Source organism: Colobus angolensis, unplaced genomic scaffold (assembly GCF_000951035.1).
Source record: "Colobus angolensis palliatus isolate OR3802 unplaced genomic scaffold, Cang.pa_1.0 Scaffold319, whole genome shotgun sequence".
NCBI classification, from domain to species: Eukaryota; Metazoa; Chordata; class Mammalia; order Primates; family Cercopithecidae; genus Colobus; species Colobus angolensis.
The window spans coordinates 1,303,202-1,324,773 of NW_012116477.1; the positions used below are offsets into that span (position 1 = coordinate 1,303,202).

The 21,572-nt window shown below is 48.3% G+C and overlaps 1 protein-coding gene across 8 annotated transcripts in view; it reads left to right on the top strand.

The window, feature by feature from the left end:
• NFATC2 (nuclear factor of activated T-cells, cytoplasmic, calcineurin-dependent 2) overlaps positions 1 to 21,572 on the top strand; it is a 177,904-nt gene that overhangs the window by 113,116 nt on the left and 43,216 nt on the right. For all 8 annotated transcript variants that reach the window (XM_011951356.1, XM_011951355.1, XM_011951359.1 and 5 more), the window contains exons 7-9: positions 15,426 to 15,481; positions 15,885 to 16,011; positions 18,349 to 19,038. In XM_011951356.1, coding sequence (XP_011806746.1) covers positions 15,426 to 15,481; positions 15,885 to 16,011; positions 18,349 to 19,038 — 873 coding nt within the window. The remainder of the gene's footprint in view (positions 1 to 15,425; positions 15,482 to 15,884; positions 16,012 to 18,348; positions 19,039 to 21,572) is intronic.

Here is a 21,572-nt window from a genome sequence, read left to right on the forward strand (position 1 = left end):
GCCTGTTTCAGCTGTGAAAAGTTGGCTGTTAAGAACAAGAGTAATAATCACAGGTCCTATTACTGGCCATGTCTGCAGGCAGCCCTGTGCCTGCCACTTTCCGTGTGTGGTCTCATCTAAGCTGGCACCCGTGGGAGGCAGACAGTTTAGCTTGAAGAATCCAGGGGACTCGTCCACAGGTGAGATTCAGCATTGACCTGTCATTCAACCTCTTGGGGCCTCAGCTTCCCTGTCTGTAAAATGGGATAGTGACAATCCTTCTTTCCTAAAGTTAAATATGTAAATAAGCAGCATGCACTTAGTGCTCATGGGATGTTCATCATTATTTTTTGAAATGGGGTCTCACGATGTTGCCCAGGTTGGCCTTGAACTCCTGGGCAACACAGTGAGTTCAACATAATGGACTCCAGCGATCCTCCTGCCTCAGCCTCCTGAGTATTTGGGATTACAGGCGTGTGCTTTTGTTATTATTTTTATGGTCTTGCAGTATTCATTGCTCAGGACATAGTCATCATTCAGTTGATACATACTGACCCAAGTGCTGGCCTAGGGGGGGCTGTAACCCACAGTGGTCGCCAGCACAGCTGTGATGTCGGATGGCCTGGGTTCAAATCACTGATCTGCCTTTAGTAGCTGTGTCATTCTGAGTAAGTCACTTTACCTCTCTGAGCTGACATGTCCTCTTTTGTAAGATACAGATGATGATTTACTTCTCTTGGGAGGCGAGATTAAATGAGATTCTACAGGTTGGGTGCTTTCCATAGAGCTCGGAACATTGAACATGTTCGTTAGATGTTAGCTTTTTTTATTCTCATCATTATATTTTGGCTGTGGAAAGACAGAGGGAAGACTTTATCTTGTGGAACCAAGAGATATTAAAAAACAGTAATAAGTACTAATAATGAACATTATTAGTAATTTAGTAATCAGTAATTAGTAGTTCATTAATAATGAACTATGTGCCAGGCCTTATTCTAAGCACTTTGTATGTGCTAACTAATCTGATGCCTCGTAAGAGCCCTACAAGGTAGACTACTGTTTTCTCAATTTTACTGATGGGAAACTGAGCACAGAGAGGTTAAGTAACTTAGTGAAGATCACACAGCTGGTAGAGGGCAGTGGTGGGATTTGACCCCAGGCAGCCTGGCTGTATACCCCACACCTTGGACTCGGTTGTTCTAGGCTTAAAAAGCCTAGAACCAGGTTAATTTTGCATGAAGACCCTTCAGCTGCTCTGAGTCACAGGCTGGAACCATTTTGTGGTGATGGGGACCCTTGAATTATCCACTTCACCACTCTGGGCAGCAGTTTGAATCCTCCAGTGTTTCTGGCATCAAGAGGATACATTTCTGACCCTTTCATGCCTAACTAAAGAATCCCAGGTGAATGTAGTGCCTGCGTTAATGACAACAGGCAATCGGGGGTGTTAGAGACACCGTGGGCTCCTCTGCGGGGGCTGTCTGGCTCTGAGGGCTCTCTGCAGAGAGGGGGCTCGCCTTGCATTCACTGGTCCTGCTCTTTTGACCCCAAGAGCTCACCTCCCAGCCCGGGCTGCCTTCCGCAGGGGGAATCCCTGTTGCTCAACTTCTTTTTTCCAAAACTCATCCCCGTTCCCATCTCCATGGACATTTGGCCAGCAAGGGCTCTGCGGGGCGGGGCGGAACAGTTGAAGTTTTCCAAGGAAGGGGAATCCCAGCTGTTTCTCACATTAAGGAAAGGTGACAGCCTCCTGGGCTAATCTTAGCCCCGAGTTTGGTCATCGGCACCACCAGCTCCAATGTTCTTTTTATAGCTGTCGACTAAAATGGAATTGGCAGTTTCCACTCCAGCAAGATGACAAATTGGAGAGTGGTGGAAAACCAGTAGGAGAGGGGCAGTGTGGTGTTTCTTAAGTTAGAAAAGCTTGCTGTTTTGGAAAATGGCATCTTATTTATAGCAGCAATAATAATAATGATTATTATATTATTTGTATTACTATTTTTGATTATTTTGGTGACTTTCAAGAGCCTGTGTGATCTGGCCCCTGCCCATCTCTCTGACCTCAGCTTTTTTGACTCTCTCCCTGCCACTCGGCTTAGCAACACCTGGCTTCACTCTGTCCTCAAACACCCCAAGCCCATTTCTGTCTCAGGACCTTGGCTTTCTCAGTGTGCTCTTAGAATGTTCCTCCACCATTTCTTTTCTTTTTTCTTTCTTTTTTCCTTTATCTTTTTTGTTTTGTTTTGTTTTTTGAGATGGAGTCTTGCTCTGTCGCCCAGGCTGGAGTGGAGTGGCACCAGTGTGCAATCTCGACTTACTGCAAGCTCCATCTCCTGGGTTCACGCCATTCTCCTGCCTCAGCCTCCCAAGTAGCTGGGACTACAGGCGCCCGCCACCATGCCTGGCTAATTTTTTGTATTTTGTTTAGTAGAAACGGGGTTTCACCGCATTAGCCAGGATGGTCTCGATCTCCTGACCTTGTGATCTGCCCTCCTCGGCCTCCCAAAGTGTTGGGATTACAGGCGTGAGCCACTGTGCCCAGCCTCCTCTACCCTTTCTTTTCAAGCCTGCTGCCTCCTATTCCTCCCAGTCTCGGCTCAAAGGTCACTTCTTCCACGGGGTCCTCCTTGACCGTCATTCTGAAGTTGTCCCACTTCCCCAACACCTTGTCACCTTTTGTGCCACTGCCCGGCTCTGTTTTCTTGGTGGCACTTAGCGCTGTTGAAATCACCTTGCCGGTCTGTTCATTTATCACCTGGTCTCTCATGCTGGACTCTTAGTTCCTTGACAGCAGAGACTCAGTGTTTGCTGCTGTATCCTCAGCATCCAGAGTGGTCCCCGGCACACAGTAGGTGCTCATTTGTGTCGTTGAATGAATACATCTCTTTCAGTCGTCACTCCAGCCCTGAGAAACGGGCAGCATCATTCCCATTTTACAGATGAGGTAACTGAGGCTCATAGATGTCAAGTCATGCACCCCAGGTCAGCCCACAACTGGTGCCAGAGGTAGAATCCCAAGGCAGCATTTGTCATCAACTCCAGAGTAATTTTTTCTAGTCATGTCAGAGAGGACAAAGAGAAACCAAACAGAACAATTAGGGTCTTTCCTATTTATCATTCTCAGTAATTGCTGAAAAGCCATTTGGATGTTCTCTGAAATTTAAAAAATGTGTAACCCCTCAGGCAAAGTTCACGCTGGGAAGTCCAGGCTGTTCCTGACTTCAGTGGGAACCCTGGCCCTTGGCCACATGGCCTCAGGCGGAGTCGGGGGTCCCAGCAAAACATTGCAAAACAGGAAAAAATCTAAGGACACAAAAATAAAAGTGATGTGGCAGCAGGAACCGGGTTGCCATGACTTTGAGCGACTCGCTGAGCCTGGGTGGGATCCAATGTTTTGGAAGGTTCCTTCACATGACACAGAGTTTTGGAATTTTTCGGCTGGTAAATCCTTCTTAATTCAGGCCCCCAGGCTCGGCCAACTAGCTCCCTGGCTCTCTGTGTCCCGCGGGGGTGTAGGTTGGAAACTGGCCTGCATCAGATTACTCAGCTTTGAAACTTAAATTGTTTGAAGAGAATTTTTTGTTTTGTTTTGCTGGACGATTTTCTTGGAACGGTCTGATGGCAGAGGCTCCCATCACCTGTCCAGAGGACAAATTGATTTTTTAGAAAGGAGGCGTGGGTGTGGAATTCCCTCTTTCCCACTGAGTCATCATATCCTGACATGAGTCACTTTATTACTTGGAGGTCCCCAAAGGTTGTATTTTGAGCTTTGTTTAATAAATATAAATGCATGTGCTTAAAATAATTTTTTTTTTTTTTTTTTTGCTAAATTAAGTATTTTTTCCATGAATTACTGCCCTGGAACAATCGGAACCATCTTAGAGCGGACACCTGCTCTTCCCACCTGTTTCTCTCCCTGGGTTTGGTTGTACCCGGCGTGATGTTTTCTCAAACAATAGACCTGGTATGGGAGTCTCTAGATGGGGCTTCCCTCTGAGAAATGTCAGACTTCAGGCAGGGCTGGGGCATGACTAAGGCTCTCCGGACCTTTGCCCTCAGTGACTCACGTCCCTGGTGTCAGTGGCCCCCTGGGCTGGACCCATCTCTTACCCACAGCTTTGCTGGGGCACGAAGCTGTTCTCCAAAGATGCAATCCAGATTGCAGCTCCGGAGCTGCCCTGGAGATAGAGAAAATGGTCTCGTTTTCAGGGAGCTAAATAGTTGCCTAAACTTGGTCCCTTGCATGGAAGAACAGGCTTTTAAGAATCCTGCAGTTCATTCCGTTTGCACCTATTTGAAAGAGGCCACAGAGAAATGAGTTTTTAGTTAGAAAACTCGTTGTGTCTAAGCACTTCCACCATCAGAAATTGTTCCTGGTGCCAAAGACCTTTGTGTAATTCCCACTTCAAAGGCTGGATTTTGCATCACCCAGCAGACTTGACCTGAAGCCTGGATTGGCCTCACACTATGTACCTTGGGACTCAGTTTTCCCATCTCTAAGATGGGGTTGGTGGTGTTTTAGCAATAGATGGAGATCAAGGAACTGAAACTATCGGGCACATAGTAGGTGCTCAGAAAACATCAGCTGCCCTTCTACCTGCACTGTGGGAGCCCGGTTGACTTCACACAGGGTTCAGAGGGCAGGGCCAGGCTGGTTTCTTGTCTGGGGGAAGAGTCCTTCCTGGAGAGGTGAATTTCTCTCCTGTCCTTACCCTGGAGCCATCAGACTCCTGCAGTCATAGCGTGGCAGCGGGAGGGAGTGTAACTAATGGTCTGCTTCCTCGCCTTCCCCATTTTACAGTTGGGGAAGCCGAGTCACACAGTGCGGTCTTCAGACTTCTTTGAGGTGACAGAGTTCGTCAGTGGAGGGCTGGGCCTGAAACCCCAACTTCCTGGTTCCCAGAGTAGCTGGCTGTCTGAAATGTGTGGGGATCATCCACAGATGACAGCTTAGGGCCGAGAAGGGTCACATCTAGGGTGGGACAGGGGAGGAGCTGAAATCCGGCCTCTATGTGAGATTGACCTTGACTGAGCATCCAAGTGTGCCCTTTCAGCCTCGCTCCACTCACTCAGCCCCCGGTGCTTCCGTGTTTATTGAGCACCTACTGTGTGCAGTGCCATGCCAGGCACAGGGGACGCATGGCAGGTGAGGTCTCTGCCCTTGGGGATGGACAGTCTGAAACTTGTTTATACGCAGGACACTTTCAGATGGGAAAAATGCTATGAAGCCAGGGAAGCCAGGTCACAGGCCTGAGAGAGAAAAGGGTGTGGAATTAGGGGGGAAATATAGGATGTGCAGTTAAATTTGAATCCCAAACAGTGAACTTCTTTAGTAAAAGTATGTTCTATACAATGGTAAGGAGTTTGGGACGTAAAAAGGTGTTCATTGTTCTCTGAAATCCAAGTTTAACTGAACATCCTGTATTTTTATTGGTTAAATCTGGTAACCTTAAGTAGAGAGGGGTCAGGGAGGTCTTCCTGGAGGAGATGGCTTTGAGCAGACCCCTGAAGGTGGGAAAGAGAGAGCCACAAGGACTGCTGGGAGAGTGTCCCAGGCAAAAGGAACTGCCCAGTGCCAAGGCCCCAGCGTGGAGATGAGCTTAGGGCATTTGAGGAATGGGAAGCAGGCCCAGGCGGCCGGTGCATCATGAGAGTGAGAGCTGAGCCTGGAGAGGTGCTGCGGGGGACAGACCCGGCTGGGCCCTGCAGACATGGCAAGGAGTTTGGATTGAATTCCCAAAGCCACAGGTAGTTGTTGGATGGTTTTGAGCAGGGGAGTGGCATGGTCTGGTTGATGTTTAAGAGTGCTCTGGCCATCTGTATGAACAGTGGACTTGGTGGGGGGCAGCACTCAGAGAAGCTGGGAGGTGAGTGAGCAGCTGGTCCGGTTGTCCCAGTGGGGGATGGTTGGGGGCCAAGCCCACCAAGGAAGCAGCGGGGCAGGAGACTTGGGAATCAAGGGACTTCCTTTCCAGATCTCAGTAAATCCATGTGGGCAGTGTTACCGTATTGGGCGGCTGAAATCCTGAGCTAGGGGGGCCATTCCTGAACCTCCCCCGCCCCACCCCCGTCTGCTGGGCTCATTAAGCCCATGCTTCCAGGGAGGACACGTTCTTCTGCTAGTTAGCAGTCATAAAGAGCAGACTGAAATGACTTCAACCATTTTTATTTGGCTAATTTTTAAAAGCAGGGCCAGGGCTGGGAAGCATCACGCACGGTTTCCTAACATGAACTGACACTTTGATTTCCTCCCCATTTGCCTTGAGCCCAATGGCATGCTCACAGCCCGGGTGAGGACGGATTTGCCTTCCTCCTCCCAAAAGCTTGCTCGTTTCTCCTGGAGTGCTGACACGAGCCCACAGCTTCTTCAGGCTGACTGCTAAGACTCCAGCCCCAACCCACGGCCAACCCTACTGCTTCCTGGCTGCTTTGTTCCATCGCAGGGTTAAAGAATTGCCAGCAAAGAGAAACCAGGAAACCAACCAAAGTATAGGGGCCATACATCAGCAAACGGGCTGGTGAGTGATGCCCATTCTTCTTGCATCTGGTAGGGGTTTTCTTCTGGAGTTGACTCTGCAGTGAAGTTAAAGCAAAGGCTGTAATGTCAGCTGGACGTGGTGGCTTATGCCTGTAATCCCAGCACTTTGGGAGGCTGAGGTGGGCAGATCACCTGAGGTCAGGAGTTCGAGACCAGCCTGGCCAACATGGTGAAACTCCATCTCTACTTGAAATACACAAATTAGCTGGGCGTGGTGGCATGTGCCTGTAATCCCAGCTACTTGGGAGGCTGAGGCAGGAGAATCTCTTGAACCTGGGAGGTGGAGGTTGCAGTGAGCTGAGATAGTGCCACGGACTCCTGCCTGGGCAATGGAGCGAGACCCTGTTTCAAAAACCAACAAACACAACAAAAAAGGCTATGATGTTACTTTAGCCATCCTCCCACCCCATGTTTTTTTTTTTTTTTTTTTTTTTAAACTTGCAAAGTTGTGCTCAGTCTTCTGTAGACCTAACCCCTTTGCCCAAAGTGGTTGGCTCCTTTCTCTTCACTTCTGACTAAGACTTGGAAGGGCTGTTTTCACACTGGCTGCCAGTCTTTGTTAATTTTGGATGGGAGAATTTTGCCTGAACATCTGCTCAAGAGACCAAAGTCCTTTGTTTCATCTCAGCCTAGAGTGGTAGAAGCACACTTGGTCTTCTCAGTCCTGTTCCATGGGGGTGGGTCTGCCCAGAGTCCCAGACCCAAGGTGTGGGTTGGGAGGTGGATTATACGGAACTCCTGGTCAATGGCACTGGGAATGCTGTCTGGGCTGAGTTGCTCTGATTGTGTTTGATTCCTTGTCTGCACCCATATTCCCAGCTCCTTCCTCATCCGCTGATTCGCACAAAGGACCCCATAATAAGGGCTTGGTGATTCCTCTTGGCAGGGTCCTGTGGCTGGAGAGGTCAGTGGTCAGATGTTTCCTGGACTCTGGCTTGGGGGTGCACACTGGAGGATCCTGAGATCAATTTGTTTATTCAGCCAGTATTAATTGAGCAGCTGTTATGTGCCAGATGCTGTAGAGCTGAGGATAAAGCAGAGAATGAGATAGCTATAGCTCTGCTCTGGGGGAACTCACAGCCTGGGGCTGGGTGGAGATAGCAAAAAATAGGTAGCTAAAATGATGTCAGGCTGGAAGAGAAAGTTGTAGGAGGATGGTTTGGGATGAGGGGAGGTCTCCATGAGCTGGACCTGAAGGATGGGAAGGGGTTGGTCACAGGAGATCTGAAGAAAAGCATCTTGAGAGATGGAAACAGCAAGTTCCAAGGCCTGGAGATAGGCAGGTATGGCTGTTGGAGGGAGGGAGCAGATCAGTGTGTCTAATGGAGTCAGAGGAGGAAAGCTGGGTAGAGAGGCTGGGTCCCCACCTCGGTAGACAAAAGCAACCCTGAGTCCATGTCTCTCTTGAGCCTGGGTGGAATGTCCCGCCCTGCCTCCCTGTCTGGGGGCCCCTGGAGGGCTGGAAGGCATGCATGGCCCATCTCATGGCCTGAGGTAGAGCTATGCTAGAGCTCAGTCCGAGCTGATGGTCCATGCCCAGCCTCCCTCTCAGGCTGTGGCCCCGGAGAGCTCCCAAGAGACAGGAAAGTCAACAGGCAGTTGCAATGTGCCTTTTCCTTAAGGGGAAAAAAATCTTTATTTTAAAATAATAAAAATGTAAGCAAATTAAAGTCACCATGATGCTGCATGTTTCTTGAATCAGTGAAGAAAGGCACGAAGGTCTCACCTCACCCATTCAGGCCCAGCCCCGGAGGTACAACCATATGAGTAGCTTGGGGCACAGGCTTTCTAAGTTTAAGTAGACTTATGAATAGACTCACAAAGTAAAAAAGAATTGAAGGGCCATCCTGACCCAAGTACTTTGGTGGGTACTGAAGTTTTTTGCTTTATTTCATTGCATTGAATTCTTCATTGCAAATAAATAAAATGGCCATAGAAAGTATTTATTGGTAGGGCAATGGTTGAATTAATTATGGGTCATCATGCTGTACATACTGGTCTGCAGCATTTTTTTTAAATCTGCTTTTTATTTTATTTTATTATTTTTTTGAGGCAGAGTCTCACTTTGTCGCCCAGGCTGGAGTGCAATGGCATGATCTCGGCTTACTGCAACCTCCACCTCCCGGATTCAAGCGATTCTCCTGCCTCAGCCTCCTGAGTAGCTGGGATTACAGGAACGCGCCACCACACCCAGCTAATTTTTGTATTTTTAGTAGAGACAGGATTTCACCATGTTGACCAAGCTGGTCTCAAACTCCTGACCTCAAATGATCCGCCCACCTTGGCCTCCCAAAGTGCTGGGATTACAGGCGTGAGCCACCATGCCCAGCAAAATCTGCTTTTTAACATAATAGGATCGTGTTTCCAGGTTAGAAAACACAGATCTACCTTACGCTAAGGGATGTCCAGTGCTCTTCTACTGATTTTCCATACCAATTACAGATGCCCATAATTAATTCAACCAGTCCCCTACCAATAAATACTTTCTATGGCCATTTTATTTATTTGCAATGAGGAATTTAATGCAATGAAATGAAGCAAAAAACTTCAGTACCCACCAAAGTACTTGAGTCAGGACGACCCTTCAATTCTTTTTTACTGGAATCAGAACATGCAAGACTCCAGGTTCTAAAATCATAGTAATGATAGCAGCATTAACTATGGGCTGGGAATTTTATTAAGCATTTCACATACACTGTCTATTTTAATTCTCGTCACATCTCCTTGAGGTAAGATTAACCTTAATTTTTTTTTTTTTTTGACGGAGTTTTGCTCTTGTTGCCCAGGCTGGAGTGCAATGGCGTGATCTTGGCTCACCGCAACCTCCATCTCCTGGGTTCAAGCGATTCTCCTGCCTCAGCCTCCCAAGTAGCTGGGATTACAGGCGCCCGCCACCATGCCCAGCTAATTTTTTGTATTTTTAGTAGAGATGGGGTTTCACCATGTTGGTCAGGCAGGTCTCAAACTCCTGACCTCAGATTGTCCACCCGCTTCCTCCCAAAGTGCTGGGATTACAGGCATGAGCCACTGAACCTGGCCAAACTTGATCATTTTTGCTTATGAGGAAACTGAGGCACAAAGAGCTGCCACTCGAAGGTCACACAGTGAGTTAACTATGAGGACAGAAATTGAACCTGGACAGAGTGACATCAGGCTGAGAAAACTCCATCAGCGTTTATTTTTTATTTTTGAGATGGAGTCTTGCTCTGTTGCCCAGGCTGAAGTGCTGTGGTGCCATCTTGGCTCACTGCAACCTCTGCCTCCTGGGTTCAAGTGATTCTCCTGCCTCAGCCTCCCGAGTAGCTGGGATTACAAGTGCCCACCACCACGCCTGGCGAATTTTCGTATTTGTAGTAGAGACGGGGTTTCGCCATGTTGGCCAGGCTGGTCTTGAACTCCTGATCTCAAGTGATCCACTCGCCTTGGCCTCCCAAAGTGCTGGGATTACAGGCCTGAGCCCCCACACCTGGCCCCATCAGCATTTGTTCTGAATTCCACTGCCCCATGAGAGTGCAATTCAGAGGCTGGGATTAGTGGATTCTCCAGGCGAAACCCCAGGACTTGTGCACCCGTGGATGCAGGGTGGAGCGGGAAAGAGGAGCCCGGGAAAATGACCCCCAGGTACCTTGCAAACCGCGTGCTTCCCTTAGAGGCCAGCCTCCTGGAGTGTGTCTTCCACATGCTGCATAAAATCGAGAAGGGCAATGGATGTGGATTTTCACTTCCTGTTGGGGACTTGTTTGTCCAGAACTGAGTGCAGACCCTCCATGAGAGAGTACAGGTCAGGCCAGATTCCTGGGCTGCCCTTGGAGCTTCTGGTACCAAAAGGGTGCAAAAGAAAGAAGATAGGCCCTTGGCTTATGGTTTAAGTTTTGATTTCTTATTCCTGTGAGGTCTTTTTCTTTGTGTGTGTGTTTTTCTAAAGTTAATGGTGAAAAGACCCACTTTGGAAAGCAAAGGAAAATCAGGCACCGTGCTGCAGTCTCACATAACAGACTTCATCGCTTCATAAATTCCCTCCAGTCCAAAGCCGTAGGCAGAAGTATTGCAAGCAGAAAATGCAGTTGGAAAATGTTTATTATTTTCTGATTTTAAAGTGCTTGTGTTTTTCTCAATATTAACACATTGTGGAATATATGCAACAAATGATAAAGAAGACAGTGTTGAAATACTCTGTTGCCACTAGCCGTAATAACCGTAACCCATGTCTGTTGAACTTTTTTTTTTTTTGAGACGGAGTTTCTCTCTTGTTGCCCAGGCTGGAGTGCAGTGGCACGATCTCAGCTCACTGCAACCTCCATCTCCGAGTTCAAGAGATTCTCTTGCCTCAGCTCCCCCAAGTAGCTGGGATTCCAGGCGCATGCCACCACGCTGACTACTTTTTTGTATTTTTAGTAGAGACAGGATTTTACCATGTTGGCCAGGCTAGTCTTGAACTCTTGACCTCAGGTGATCCACGCGCCTCAGCCTCCCAAAGTGCTGGGATCACAGGCGTGAGCCACCACACCCAGCCCCGAACATTTATATAATACCCTGCTTGGGCCTGTTACCATATTTCATCTTCGGAATGACCCCATAAGTTATGGGTACTATAATTATCTCCATATGTTGGGCAAGAGGCAGGGAGAGAGATCATGTCTTGTCTAAGGTCTCACAAATCATTGGGGGTAGTCAGGGATTTGAAGCTGGGTGTGTCTGCTCCAAAATTTGGGTTACACAGTAAAATGGCAGAGCGCCGCTGGGGTGACAAAAATTGGTTGTGGCTGCAGGACATGCCCACGAAGGCTCAGGGTTCCAGTCAGCGTGTTGTGGAAGACCTGGCAGAGAACACTGGAGAGGGCAGGACTTCCCCCCTGCCCGCCATGGACATCTTTCCCTGAGCCACACTTACCGGGCTCTGGGAGGCTGTGGGATGTGGCGGCTCACCGCCTCACTGTGGGGCGTCCCGAGGAAGGGCTGGTTGCTGTGGCTGGAGCTCAGAGGAGGGGAACTAGGCAGAGGAGCTGCAAGGCACAGGGATCTGAAACTAAACGAGGAGCACTGACTCTGAAGCTAGGCTGCCTGGGTTCCAATCCGGCTTCCCCACAGGGTCTGGCTGTGTGACCTTGGCCTGTGCTCTCGCCTCTCTGTGCCTGATGTCTTCCCCTATAAAATGGGGTGAGGAGACCTGCCTCCTATGGGTGCTGTACAGATGAGACAAGCCCGTGTATATGAGGTGCTTAGAGTGATGCCAGGCATGTAGTGAGCGCTCAGAAGAGTCGGGTAAGAACAGTGCCTGGAGAGGCTGGAACGAGGGTAGGAGCTGGGTTGTGCAGGGCCTTGAGGGCCACAGTGAAGCTTCCACGGTATCTTAAGGGCACAGCAAAGCAGGGAAGGGCTTGAGATCTGCATCTACATGACTCTTTGTGGTAAGTGACCCTACAAAGATCCCACCCCCGTGATATCTTTCTCCAGCCTCCCAGTAACCTTCTAGCCTCGCAGTGATCTGGTGAGCTTCTCTCATGTAACAACCTTGACCTGTCTTTGAAACCATCTTCTTCGTTATTAGATTATGTCAGTTGTTGCTTAAAGGCTGTGATTGAATAACTACTGTGGGTCTTTGCACAGCCCCCTTGCTTCTCTGGGCCTCAGTTTCTTCGTCTGCTGGTGCGGGGCTGGCTAGTTTCTAAGGGTACTCTCAGGAACCTGTGTGCTGGAATTCTGTGGCTGTCAGTGGGTGCAGTTTTGTCTGCCATGCACACCCACCAGAGGTGGGAAAAGGTCTTCTTCGTGTTGCGTCCCTTGACCCAGAGAGGACAGTCCACGAGAACTCTCCTCTTGGTGACGCCCTTTTCGTTGCACCGCCATTTTGTATTTTCTGTTTCATCTGCCGCTTATTGGTGTGAGCCTAAGAAGCGAGCTGGGAATGGAAGTTTCATGGGCCCTACTTGATACTTACTGACCACATTTCCAGGTACTGTTTTCTCCTTTTCCTCCCCATTAGGAACTTCTGAAAATGATCCTTTTTTTTTTTTTTTTTCAAAGCAAGCTCATGTAAGTGGAAAAAGAAATGATGCTGTTGGTGGCAAAATTAAATAATTCAGTTCAGGCAAGGAGAGGCTCTGGGAGTGGGTGACAAACCAAACATCAACATGTTACCATTTCCTCTGTTCATTTCTTAATCTTCAGGCTTCAAGCTCACTTTGCAGTTGTGGATGAGAACATACATTTTGATGAAGACCCTAGCCTGGCCTGTACAGTCACGCTCCTGGTGGTGACCTCTACCTGAAAAGGGGACATGTGTCTCTGTTGGGTGGTCTTCGACCTGTCTTTGACAAAGAAATGAGGATTGTCCTGACTAGTTCTATACAGGACTTTGCACACTGAAAGGACTCAGGTCTTGATGACTTTGCTTCCAATTCCTCGATGTCCATCCAGTGATCTTCCTTTGCTTCCTTTTGAGCATCAGACATGCCTGCTCAGTTGTCTGAGAAAACAGGGGGCATGTCCGATGTTAGCCTCTGGCTTTTTCTTGGCCTCACCAGCAGCCGTTGGAGCCACTGACACTTCTGTCTGTTCACTCATGAGATGTTGATTAGGCATTTGCGAGTGTTGGGGAGATGGTGATGAATATGACTTGGTCCCTTCGGCAGGGACCAAGGAACACTAGAGTGAGAGTCAGTACATGAACCACCTGTTCTCTTCTCTTTTAACATAGCCCATGTTTTGCTGAGTCATTTCAGGAATTGCGCTGTAAGGTCAGGACTTACAGACTTAATTATTACAAAGGGCTCTAGTGTGTTCATTGCTTGTTCCTTGTTAAGATCATCTAGAGAGCAATCACAAGACTTTATGTTAATTTTTCATGGGGGAGGTGGGTGGGAGTATGTTTAAGTAATGCTTGAAACCCAGATTTCATTGGGTGAATCTTAAGAGCCAAGACTATATGGGTTCAAACCTCAGCAATCACAGAAGATGCGAATAGCTGTGCTTAAAAGTAGGGAGGGGTTCAACTCTGCACAGCAACATGTTAAAGCCTCTGAGAAGTCCTGCAGTGAAGAAAGCCATTCAACTTTGACTCAGCAGTTTCCAAATGCTTATTAGCATGTAGAATTTTTCCCCCTTCTCGGCCGGGCGCGGTGGCTCAAGCCTGTAATCCCAGCACTTTGGGAGGCCGAGACAGACGGATCACGAGGTCAGGAGATCGAGACCATCCTGGCTAACACGGTGAAACCCCATATCTACTAAAAAAATACAAAAAAAAACTAGGGCGAGGTGGCGGGCGCCTATAGTCTCAGCTACTCGGGAGGCTGAGGCAGGAGAATGGTGTGAACCCAGGAGGCGGAGCTTGCAGTGAGCTGAAATCCGGCCACTCCACTCCAGCCTGGGCGACAGAGCAAGACTCCGTCTCAAAAAAAAAAAAAAAAGAATTTTTCCCCCTTCTCATAAAACTATTTAATATCCTTCAGAACCAGTGTTCCACAAAACATCCTGGAAATACTTGTTGAAATGATTTGTTTCAGCTAAAAACTACCCGATGACCAGTATAGGTGGTCAGCAAGAGAAATCAATTATTTGCAAATGCAGAGGTTGTTCTTCTTTTGGCCCAACTTCTTGGACCCAAACTGGGGAAGTAGTGTTCTGTTTCTGGACAGGAGAGTTTACTGAGCAAAACCTCTTCATCAGTTGTTAGGACTGACATGAGATCCAGGCTGTCTGCTGAGGAAAGGTGGAGGGTGAGCCCGTGTCTTTCTGCTCTTCAGTGACTCGTGAGCCAGGACACCACTGAAGTCACTGGCTTCCCTCATGACTTGGGGCCGCATCTTTAAGCCTGTGGTCTCAGACCACCAAGAAGGCATGTCTGGGACAGTCAGGGACCTGTCATGGTGCTTTTTTAACAGCTTTGGCATATGATAAAGTATAACATATAACAATGCTTTTAAAAATTATTTAGTTATTTACTTGTTTTGAGACGAGACCTCACTCTGTTGCCCAGGCTGGAGTGCAGTGGTGCGATCTTGGTTTGCTGCAATGTTCGCCTCCTGGGTTCAGGCAATTCTCCTGCCTCAGCCAAGTAGCTGGGATTACAGGCATATGCCACCACACCTGGCTAATTTTTGTATTTTTATTTTTAGTAGAGATGGGGTTTCACCATGCTGGCCAGGCTGGTCTCAAACTCCTAGTCTCAAGTGATCCATCTGCCTTGACCTCCCAAAGTGCTTGGATTACAGGCATAAGCCACCATGCCCAGCCCTTAATAATGTGTTTTTTTTTTTTTTAAAGAAAGAAAGAAATATAGACATTCAGATACAGAGAAAAAAATGATGGTAGGATTCTGGACAGTTTCCATTTTTTTCTTGTTTTCTGTTGCCCTGTTTCTTTTTGGCTGTCAACATTATGTTTTAATTTTTAAAAATATAACTTCAACTTTTATTTTAGATTTGGGAAGTACATGTGGTTTGTTACATGGGTATATTACATGACACTGAGGTTTGGGTATGAATGAGCTGTCACTCAGGCAGTGAACACAGTACTCAACTGGTAGATCCCTGGTCCCTGCCCTGGTCCCTGTCTCCCACCTCCATTAGTCCTCAATATCTGCTGTTCCCATCTTCATGTCTGTGTATACCCCATGCTTAGCTCTCACTTATAAATGAGAACATGTGGTGTTGAGTTTTCTGTTCCCGCCTTAATTTACTTAGGACGATGTTGCCTTGTTTTCTACTGACACCATGTCTTCCTTTTGGAAAAAGGAAATATTCATATGTATAAATACATATATACACACACGAGCACATATTGATGCATACACACCTCACTGAAATGACATAATACGTAAGCTAAGATAAACAGAAGTTGGTGAGTTTTTGTCTTAAATATTTGGTTTCTAATAGTTCCTTCAAAGTCTGTCATTTTTGAATTTTTCTAGATGGGCAGCAAATCTGGGAGATGGAAGCCACGGTGGATAAGGACAAGAGCCAGCCCGTAAGCACGTGACGCACTGACCGTCAGGCAGCTGAGTGTCTCAGTCCCCCTCACGTTTCCCTCCTTCACACTCTTTCCTTCTTTCCCTTCTTCCTTCATCAGTGTCCCCTAGAGCTTTGGACCTAACAGGTACTCAATATGTGCATACTAATGAGTGAATTCAACATTTATTGAGCACCATGCTCTCTGATTTGTAATTGTGACACCTTATTATATTTTGATGAAGTATTTTTCTTTGCTGCTGCTGAGAGGTTAAATTCCCCAGAAATTGAATTTCCACTGGAAACCTGTGAAAGGCACATGAAAACACCCATGAGACAGTGGGCTGCCTGGATGCACTCAGGGTCTGGGTAGGAACTGAGACATGATTGCAGTTAAGTTCATGACAACTCCTTCCTTCCAGAACATGCTTTTTGTTGAGATCCCTGAATATCGGAACAAGCACATCCGCACACCTGTAAAAGTGAACTTCTACGTCATCAATGGGAAGAGAAAACGAAGTCAGCCTCAGCACTTTACCTACCACCCAGGTAAGGAGTGTCTTTGATGACCCCTTTGGTATTGAGAGGCAGTAAAGGCATGGGGCTCAGGACTCCTGAAGTCTGCTTCTAGTCAGGTAACTTTGGCCAGATGACTCAACCTCTCTGAGCCTCAGTTGCATCATCTGTGAGACAGCATCTTCCTCATAAGGGTTCTGGAAATTGAACGCACATAAATCCTTAGCACAGTGCAGAGTAAGCTGATGTCAGTGATATTAGCTCTTATTGCCTTAGTACTTTTCTTTGGGGGAAGGGGGAATAGAAGAAGGGTGTGTGTATGCATGTTTAACAGAAGGGTGCTAAGTGGATGACTCCTGTCCCTGGCTTAGATTTGATCATGATAGAGGGGCTATGCCCTAAAACCTGCAGACTCTTTATGTGACCCCCGCCATGTGGGTCATCACCCCAAGGCCTAATGGAGTGATTGGTGGATAACAGGGTCAGGAGGTCTTATTCCCACAAAGTACAACCCCAAGAAAGGTGATGAGTACCATTTTTTCATTCATTCATTTATCCAGAAAATATTTGAGTGCCAGGCACTGTTCTTGGCTTGTGGACACAGCTGTGAACACGACAGGGTAAGGATCGCTGTCCGTGTGGAACTGCCACTCTAACAGAGGGGATTAGGTCATAGATGATGTTGATATTATTGGTATGCTGGATTATGATTGTGGCGGCAGAAAAGGTGGACAGGAACAGCCAGGGGAAGCATAATTTTACATTTTAAAAATGCTTCTCTGAGCTCTCCCTTGGGAAATAGGCTGTAGGCTTCCCAGGCTGAGAAAGGCCTGCTAGCTACCTTCCAAGATTGGAAACCTGTAATTGGAGATAATCACCCAGGGTGTAATTTCCATCCTGTGGCAGTTTCTCAGGGAGCCTCTGGGCTGCTGGAAGCATTAAACTGAGGGGTGCCCTGGCAGCCTTGCCTTGGTGAGCTTGACTTGTGCCCACAGTTTTGTGTTGACCCCGGTGAGGACACTGCTGTCCTGGGACTGACATGACACTCTATCAGGGGCAGGGTTCAGGTCACCAGGACCCAAAACTGTGGGAGATCGCTGGGAGGGCTCTAGACTGCAGCTCAGGAATCCCTTTGAGCAGACAGGCTCATGTTTCCTGTGCTTTCTCCTCTCATTTGTGGCCCAGCCTTGGCTCTTGTCTGGCTGAGCATGGCTGGAGTGAGCTCTCAGTCTCCCAGCTGGGTCAGGGAGTGAGGTGACGGCCTTTGAATGGCACCTCAAGGGACAATTTCTGTGGTTAGAGACAGCCTTGCCTAGTCTCCTTATCTCCTCCAATCCCCAATACTTGGAGGTCCCCCGCCACACACACACACACACACGCACGCACACGCACGCACACGCAGACTTGGTCACAGTCCTGTTACTGATTCATTCACTCCAGTAAAAAGAAAACTGATTCCTCAACTCCTGGGATTGGTAATGCTTTAGTATGGATGCTGGGGAAAGAGTGATTTCAGTGATTGGTGCTGGGCAGGGAGAAAGGAATGGCCACAGCGACAACACAAGTGGTAGTCATGATGGATGATCCTAGTAAGAGAATAGCAGCGACAGCAAGCATTGAGCACTTACTGTATGCCAGCCAGTGGGCTCAGTGCTTTGCACACACATCTTATTTAATCCTCCCAATGATCCTGTGGGGGTAGGCATGATTGTTCCTGCCAGGTAACAGATGGGGAAACTGAGGCTTGAGCCAGTAGTGCTCATTCCCCCAAAGCACTACAGAACGGAGGAAGGGAACAGTCACTATTTGCTCATTCCTTTGTCTGGAAAATATCTGAGTGTCTATTAAGTACCAGGTGCTGTTTTGGGCCATGAGGATCAAAAACCAGACCAAAGTCCTCTCTTTGAGGAGCTGACATTTGGAGGAGGGGCGTATTCAGGTAATAAATCAGCATGTAAAGCATCTATGACATGTCAGACGGGGATAAGCAGTAGCAAGGAAAGCAAGCAGAGACAGGAGCTGCTGGGGTACAAAGAGGGGGAGGCATCATCTGAAATCACGCATTCTCCTCCGAGCTGTCACCTGGAGAAAGAGGCTGTAAAATCCCAGGACTGAGTCAGACCTACCAGCCACTTTTCCAATATTGGAGAAATCTATAATTCAGGATGTTCATTGCCAGGGTAAAGTTTCCTACCTAAGCCAATTGCACGGGGAACCTTTTGTCCAAGGCTGATAAGGGACGGGGACCAACTGTCTGTCCCACCCGTATGGACTCCCAAAGCCATGTTCCCAAGCACCGTCCACGAATCCTCCGTGCACATCCGTGGCTCACTGCCATGGGTGCTCCTATGTGCTCTTTTCTCCTCCCAGTCCCAGCCATCAAGACGGAGCCCACGGATGAATATGACCCCACTCTGATCTGCAGCCCCACCCACGGAGGCCTGGGGAGCCAGCCTTACTACCCCCAGCACCCGATGGTGGCCGAGTCCCCCTCCTGCCTCGTGGCCACCATGGCTCCCTGCCAGCAGTTCCGCACGGGGCTCTCATCCCCTGACGCCCGCTACCAGCAACAGAACCCAGCGGCCGTACTCTACCAGCGGAGCAAGAGCCTGAGCCCCAGCCTGCTGGGCTACCAGCAGCCGGCCCTCATGGCCTCCCCACTGTCCCTTGCGGACGCTCACCGCTCTGTGCTGGTGCACGCCGGCTCCCAGGGGCAGAGCTCCGCCCTGCTCCACCCCTCTCCGACCAATCAGCAGGCCTCGCCTGTGATCCACTACTCACCCACCAATCAGCAGCTGCGCTGCGGAAGCCACCAGGAGTTCCAGCACATCATGTACTGCGAGAATTTCGCACCAGGCACCACCAGGCCTGGCCCGCCCCCAGTCAGTCAAGGTCAGAGGCTGAGCCCGGGTTCCTACCCCACAGTCATTCAGCAGCAGAATGCCACGAGCCAAAGAGCCGCCAAAAACGGACCCCCGGTCAGTGACCAAAAGGAAGTATTACCTGCGGGGGTGACCATTAAACAGGAGCAGAACTTGGACCAGACCTACTTGGATGATGGTAAGACGCTTGAGTTTTGTCACTGCCTGTAAGGATGGTGCCCTGAAGCATCTCTGCCCAGGAAGTTCACTGCATGGCCTACAGATTCCTTAACCTCTTTGGGCCTCAGTGTCCCCATTTTAATTTAAGGAGGTTGAATAATATGACTCTGAAAGCCACCCCCAGCTCTGTGCAAGAATTACCTCCCAGCAGTAGTTGCAGAGGGGAAGTAGTAACAATTTTAGATGCCCCCCCTCCAGAATCACCCCCATGGAAAAAGCAAATGAGGGCAACCCGGCATCCCCTGGGTCATGACCTGGGTCCATTTAACGGCTTCCACACTCTTTCCAATTGCCAAATTTAGACTGAGGCCAAGAAAATAGGAAGGAAGGAAAGCTAACCTCCTTTCATTCCTGTACAGAAAAAAAATCCCACTTTATAGCCCTCTTTTGTATATTTGAGGGAGGGAGAGGGAGGAAAAGGAAGAAGAAAGCTCATTGAAAAGTGGCTTTATCAGAACAGCTTGCAGGCAGACTGCGGGCACTTCTCTACCCTGTGCTGGTGGAACAGAGATGCGCATTGATGGGAAGGAAGCAGTGGGCTTCCGCTGTGGTGAGCCCAGCTGATGGGTGGTTTGGGCCAAGGAAAAGATGCAGAGGAGGCTTTATGTGAGTCTGTAGGTGCCCGTTTGCGGGCAAGGGGTCTGGCCAGAGGGTAGTCTTGTGGAGCAGCTGTGATGAGGTGTTGGTCCAGGATCTCAGGGAGGAAGGATGAACCACATTGCTGAGACTCACCTGGGAGCCACAAGGTGCATTGGGAAGTCGGAGAGGGTGGGGTGAGCAGAGCAGCCTTGCCTTGGGGGATCCAGACAGAAAAACAGGCTGTTGGACTTTCTTTATCTTTACTTTTCTTTTAAAATTTTTTGGTGGATATATAGCAGGTATATATATTTATGGGGTACATGAGATGTTTGAGACAGGCATGCAAAGTGAAATAAGCACATATAGAGAATGGGCTATCCATCCCCTCAAGCATTTATCCATTGAGTTGCAAATCCCATGACACTCTTTACCTTATTTTAAAATGTACAGTTAAGCGACTGGAGTTTTTTCTTAATAGAAGAAGGAAAAACCTAAATTACTGGCTGTCATTCTCAGTTCCAGTCTTGTATTTTATAGGCAGTAGCATCTGATATACCCTGAAACCTCAATTATTTCAGAAAATTAACTCTCAGGAGCCCAGCCAAGGGGTAGGAAGTAAAGTAAAAGCCTCAAAACAGCCACAATAATTACCATCAAGACTGGGTACTAAATTTCAGACACTGTGGTGCCAGAAATATCCTCTGCTGCATAGTCAGAGGCTGTTGACCTTTACTCTACAAAACGTCTTGACAAGCCAGGTTATCTGGGGGCTCTGTGACTTCTAGTATTCTGCATACTCAATCTCTAGGGAGACAATCGATCAAAGACGTCCCCTGAACTCACCAAGCAAAGACCTCTGGGGCCACTTCTTGTGGTGTCATCCTGCCCCCCATGCCTTACAAGGCTGACCTCTAGGTATTGCTCTGTTAATAATTGATCCGTCTGATCCTGAATAATCAAGCACAGGTTGAGTTAGGATCATGGTGCTGTGTTTTGAAAGGGACACCTGCATACAATCCATCCTTGACCAATGTACATTCAAAGTGGTGAAGATAAAGTTTTGGTGCTTATTTTCAAGGGGGCAATCATGTAGAGAATTAACTAAGGCAGAACGTGATGGATCAATGAAGCATGGTGGTAACCAGACCCCTCTCCATGTGAGGCCTTGGGGGATCAATTGTATTGGAGAAGAGGTGCTTTATAAATAAATGAGTGTCTGTGCAGGGCCGGATAATTTTCCCCAGCTGACTCTGCACCTAGGGCTGATCTGGTCTCCAGAGTGAGAAATACACTGGCCTCTCCTACCCCGTCCATCTCTTGTTAAAGGCAAATGGTGAGTGCCTTGGGTATTGGGGTGCCCGTGTCCAGGTGGCCTGAGGTGGTCATGACTGGCTATGGCAGCCCCAGTTCCATAGATGTCCTTGCCGTTTCCACAGAAGATTGTGTTACAGAGAAAGCAGCTGAGCACGGAGACCCTTTTGGGCCTCCTGAGGCCCTTTCTGAACACAGGCAGGTTCAAAGTCGTGGTGAGGGGGAGTCTCGCCAGGTCCAAACCTGAGTTGGCTCTAAGGATGTCTGAGAGAACTGAATGAGGTGAAATTTAGCTATATGCTGTATGACCCCAGCACATGGGATGTTAGGAGCTATTTTCTGAAGGAGGGTTCCATGGCTTTAAAAGACGAAAAAACTAGGTTAAACCAAGTTTTCTTTTTGTTTTGATTTTGGTTTAATTATTTGTTACAGGACTTCTGAGAGTCTTTACCATGCTAGCGGACATTATAAATCTCTAAAACTAGGGGGTGTAGCACAAAGGAGAGCGCATTGCACACTCCAGGTGGTGCTGTCCACACCGGATTGTACTGTGTTCTGTGAGAATGGAGGCCTGGGAGTTGTGCTACACAGCTGACCTGGAAG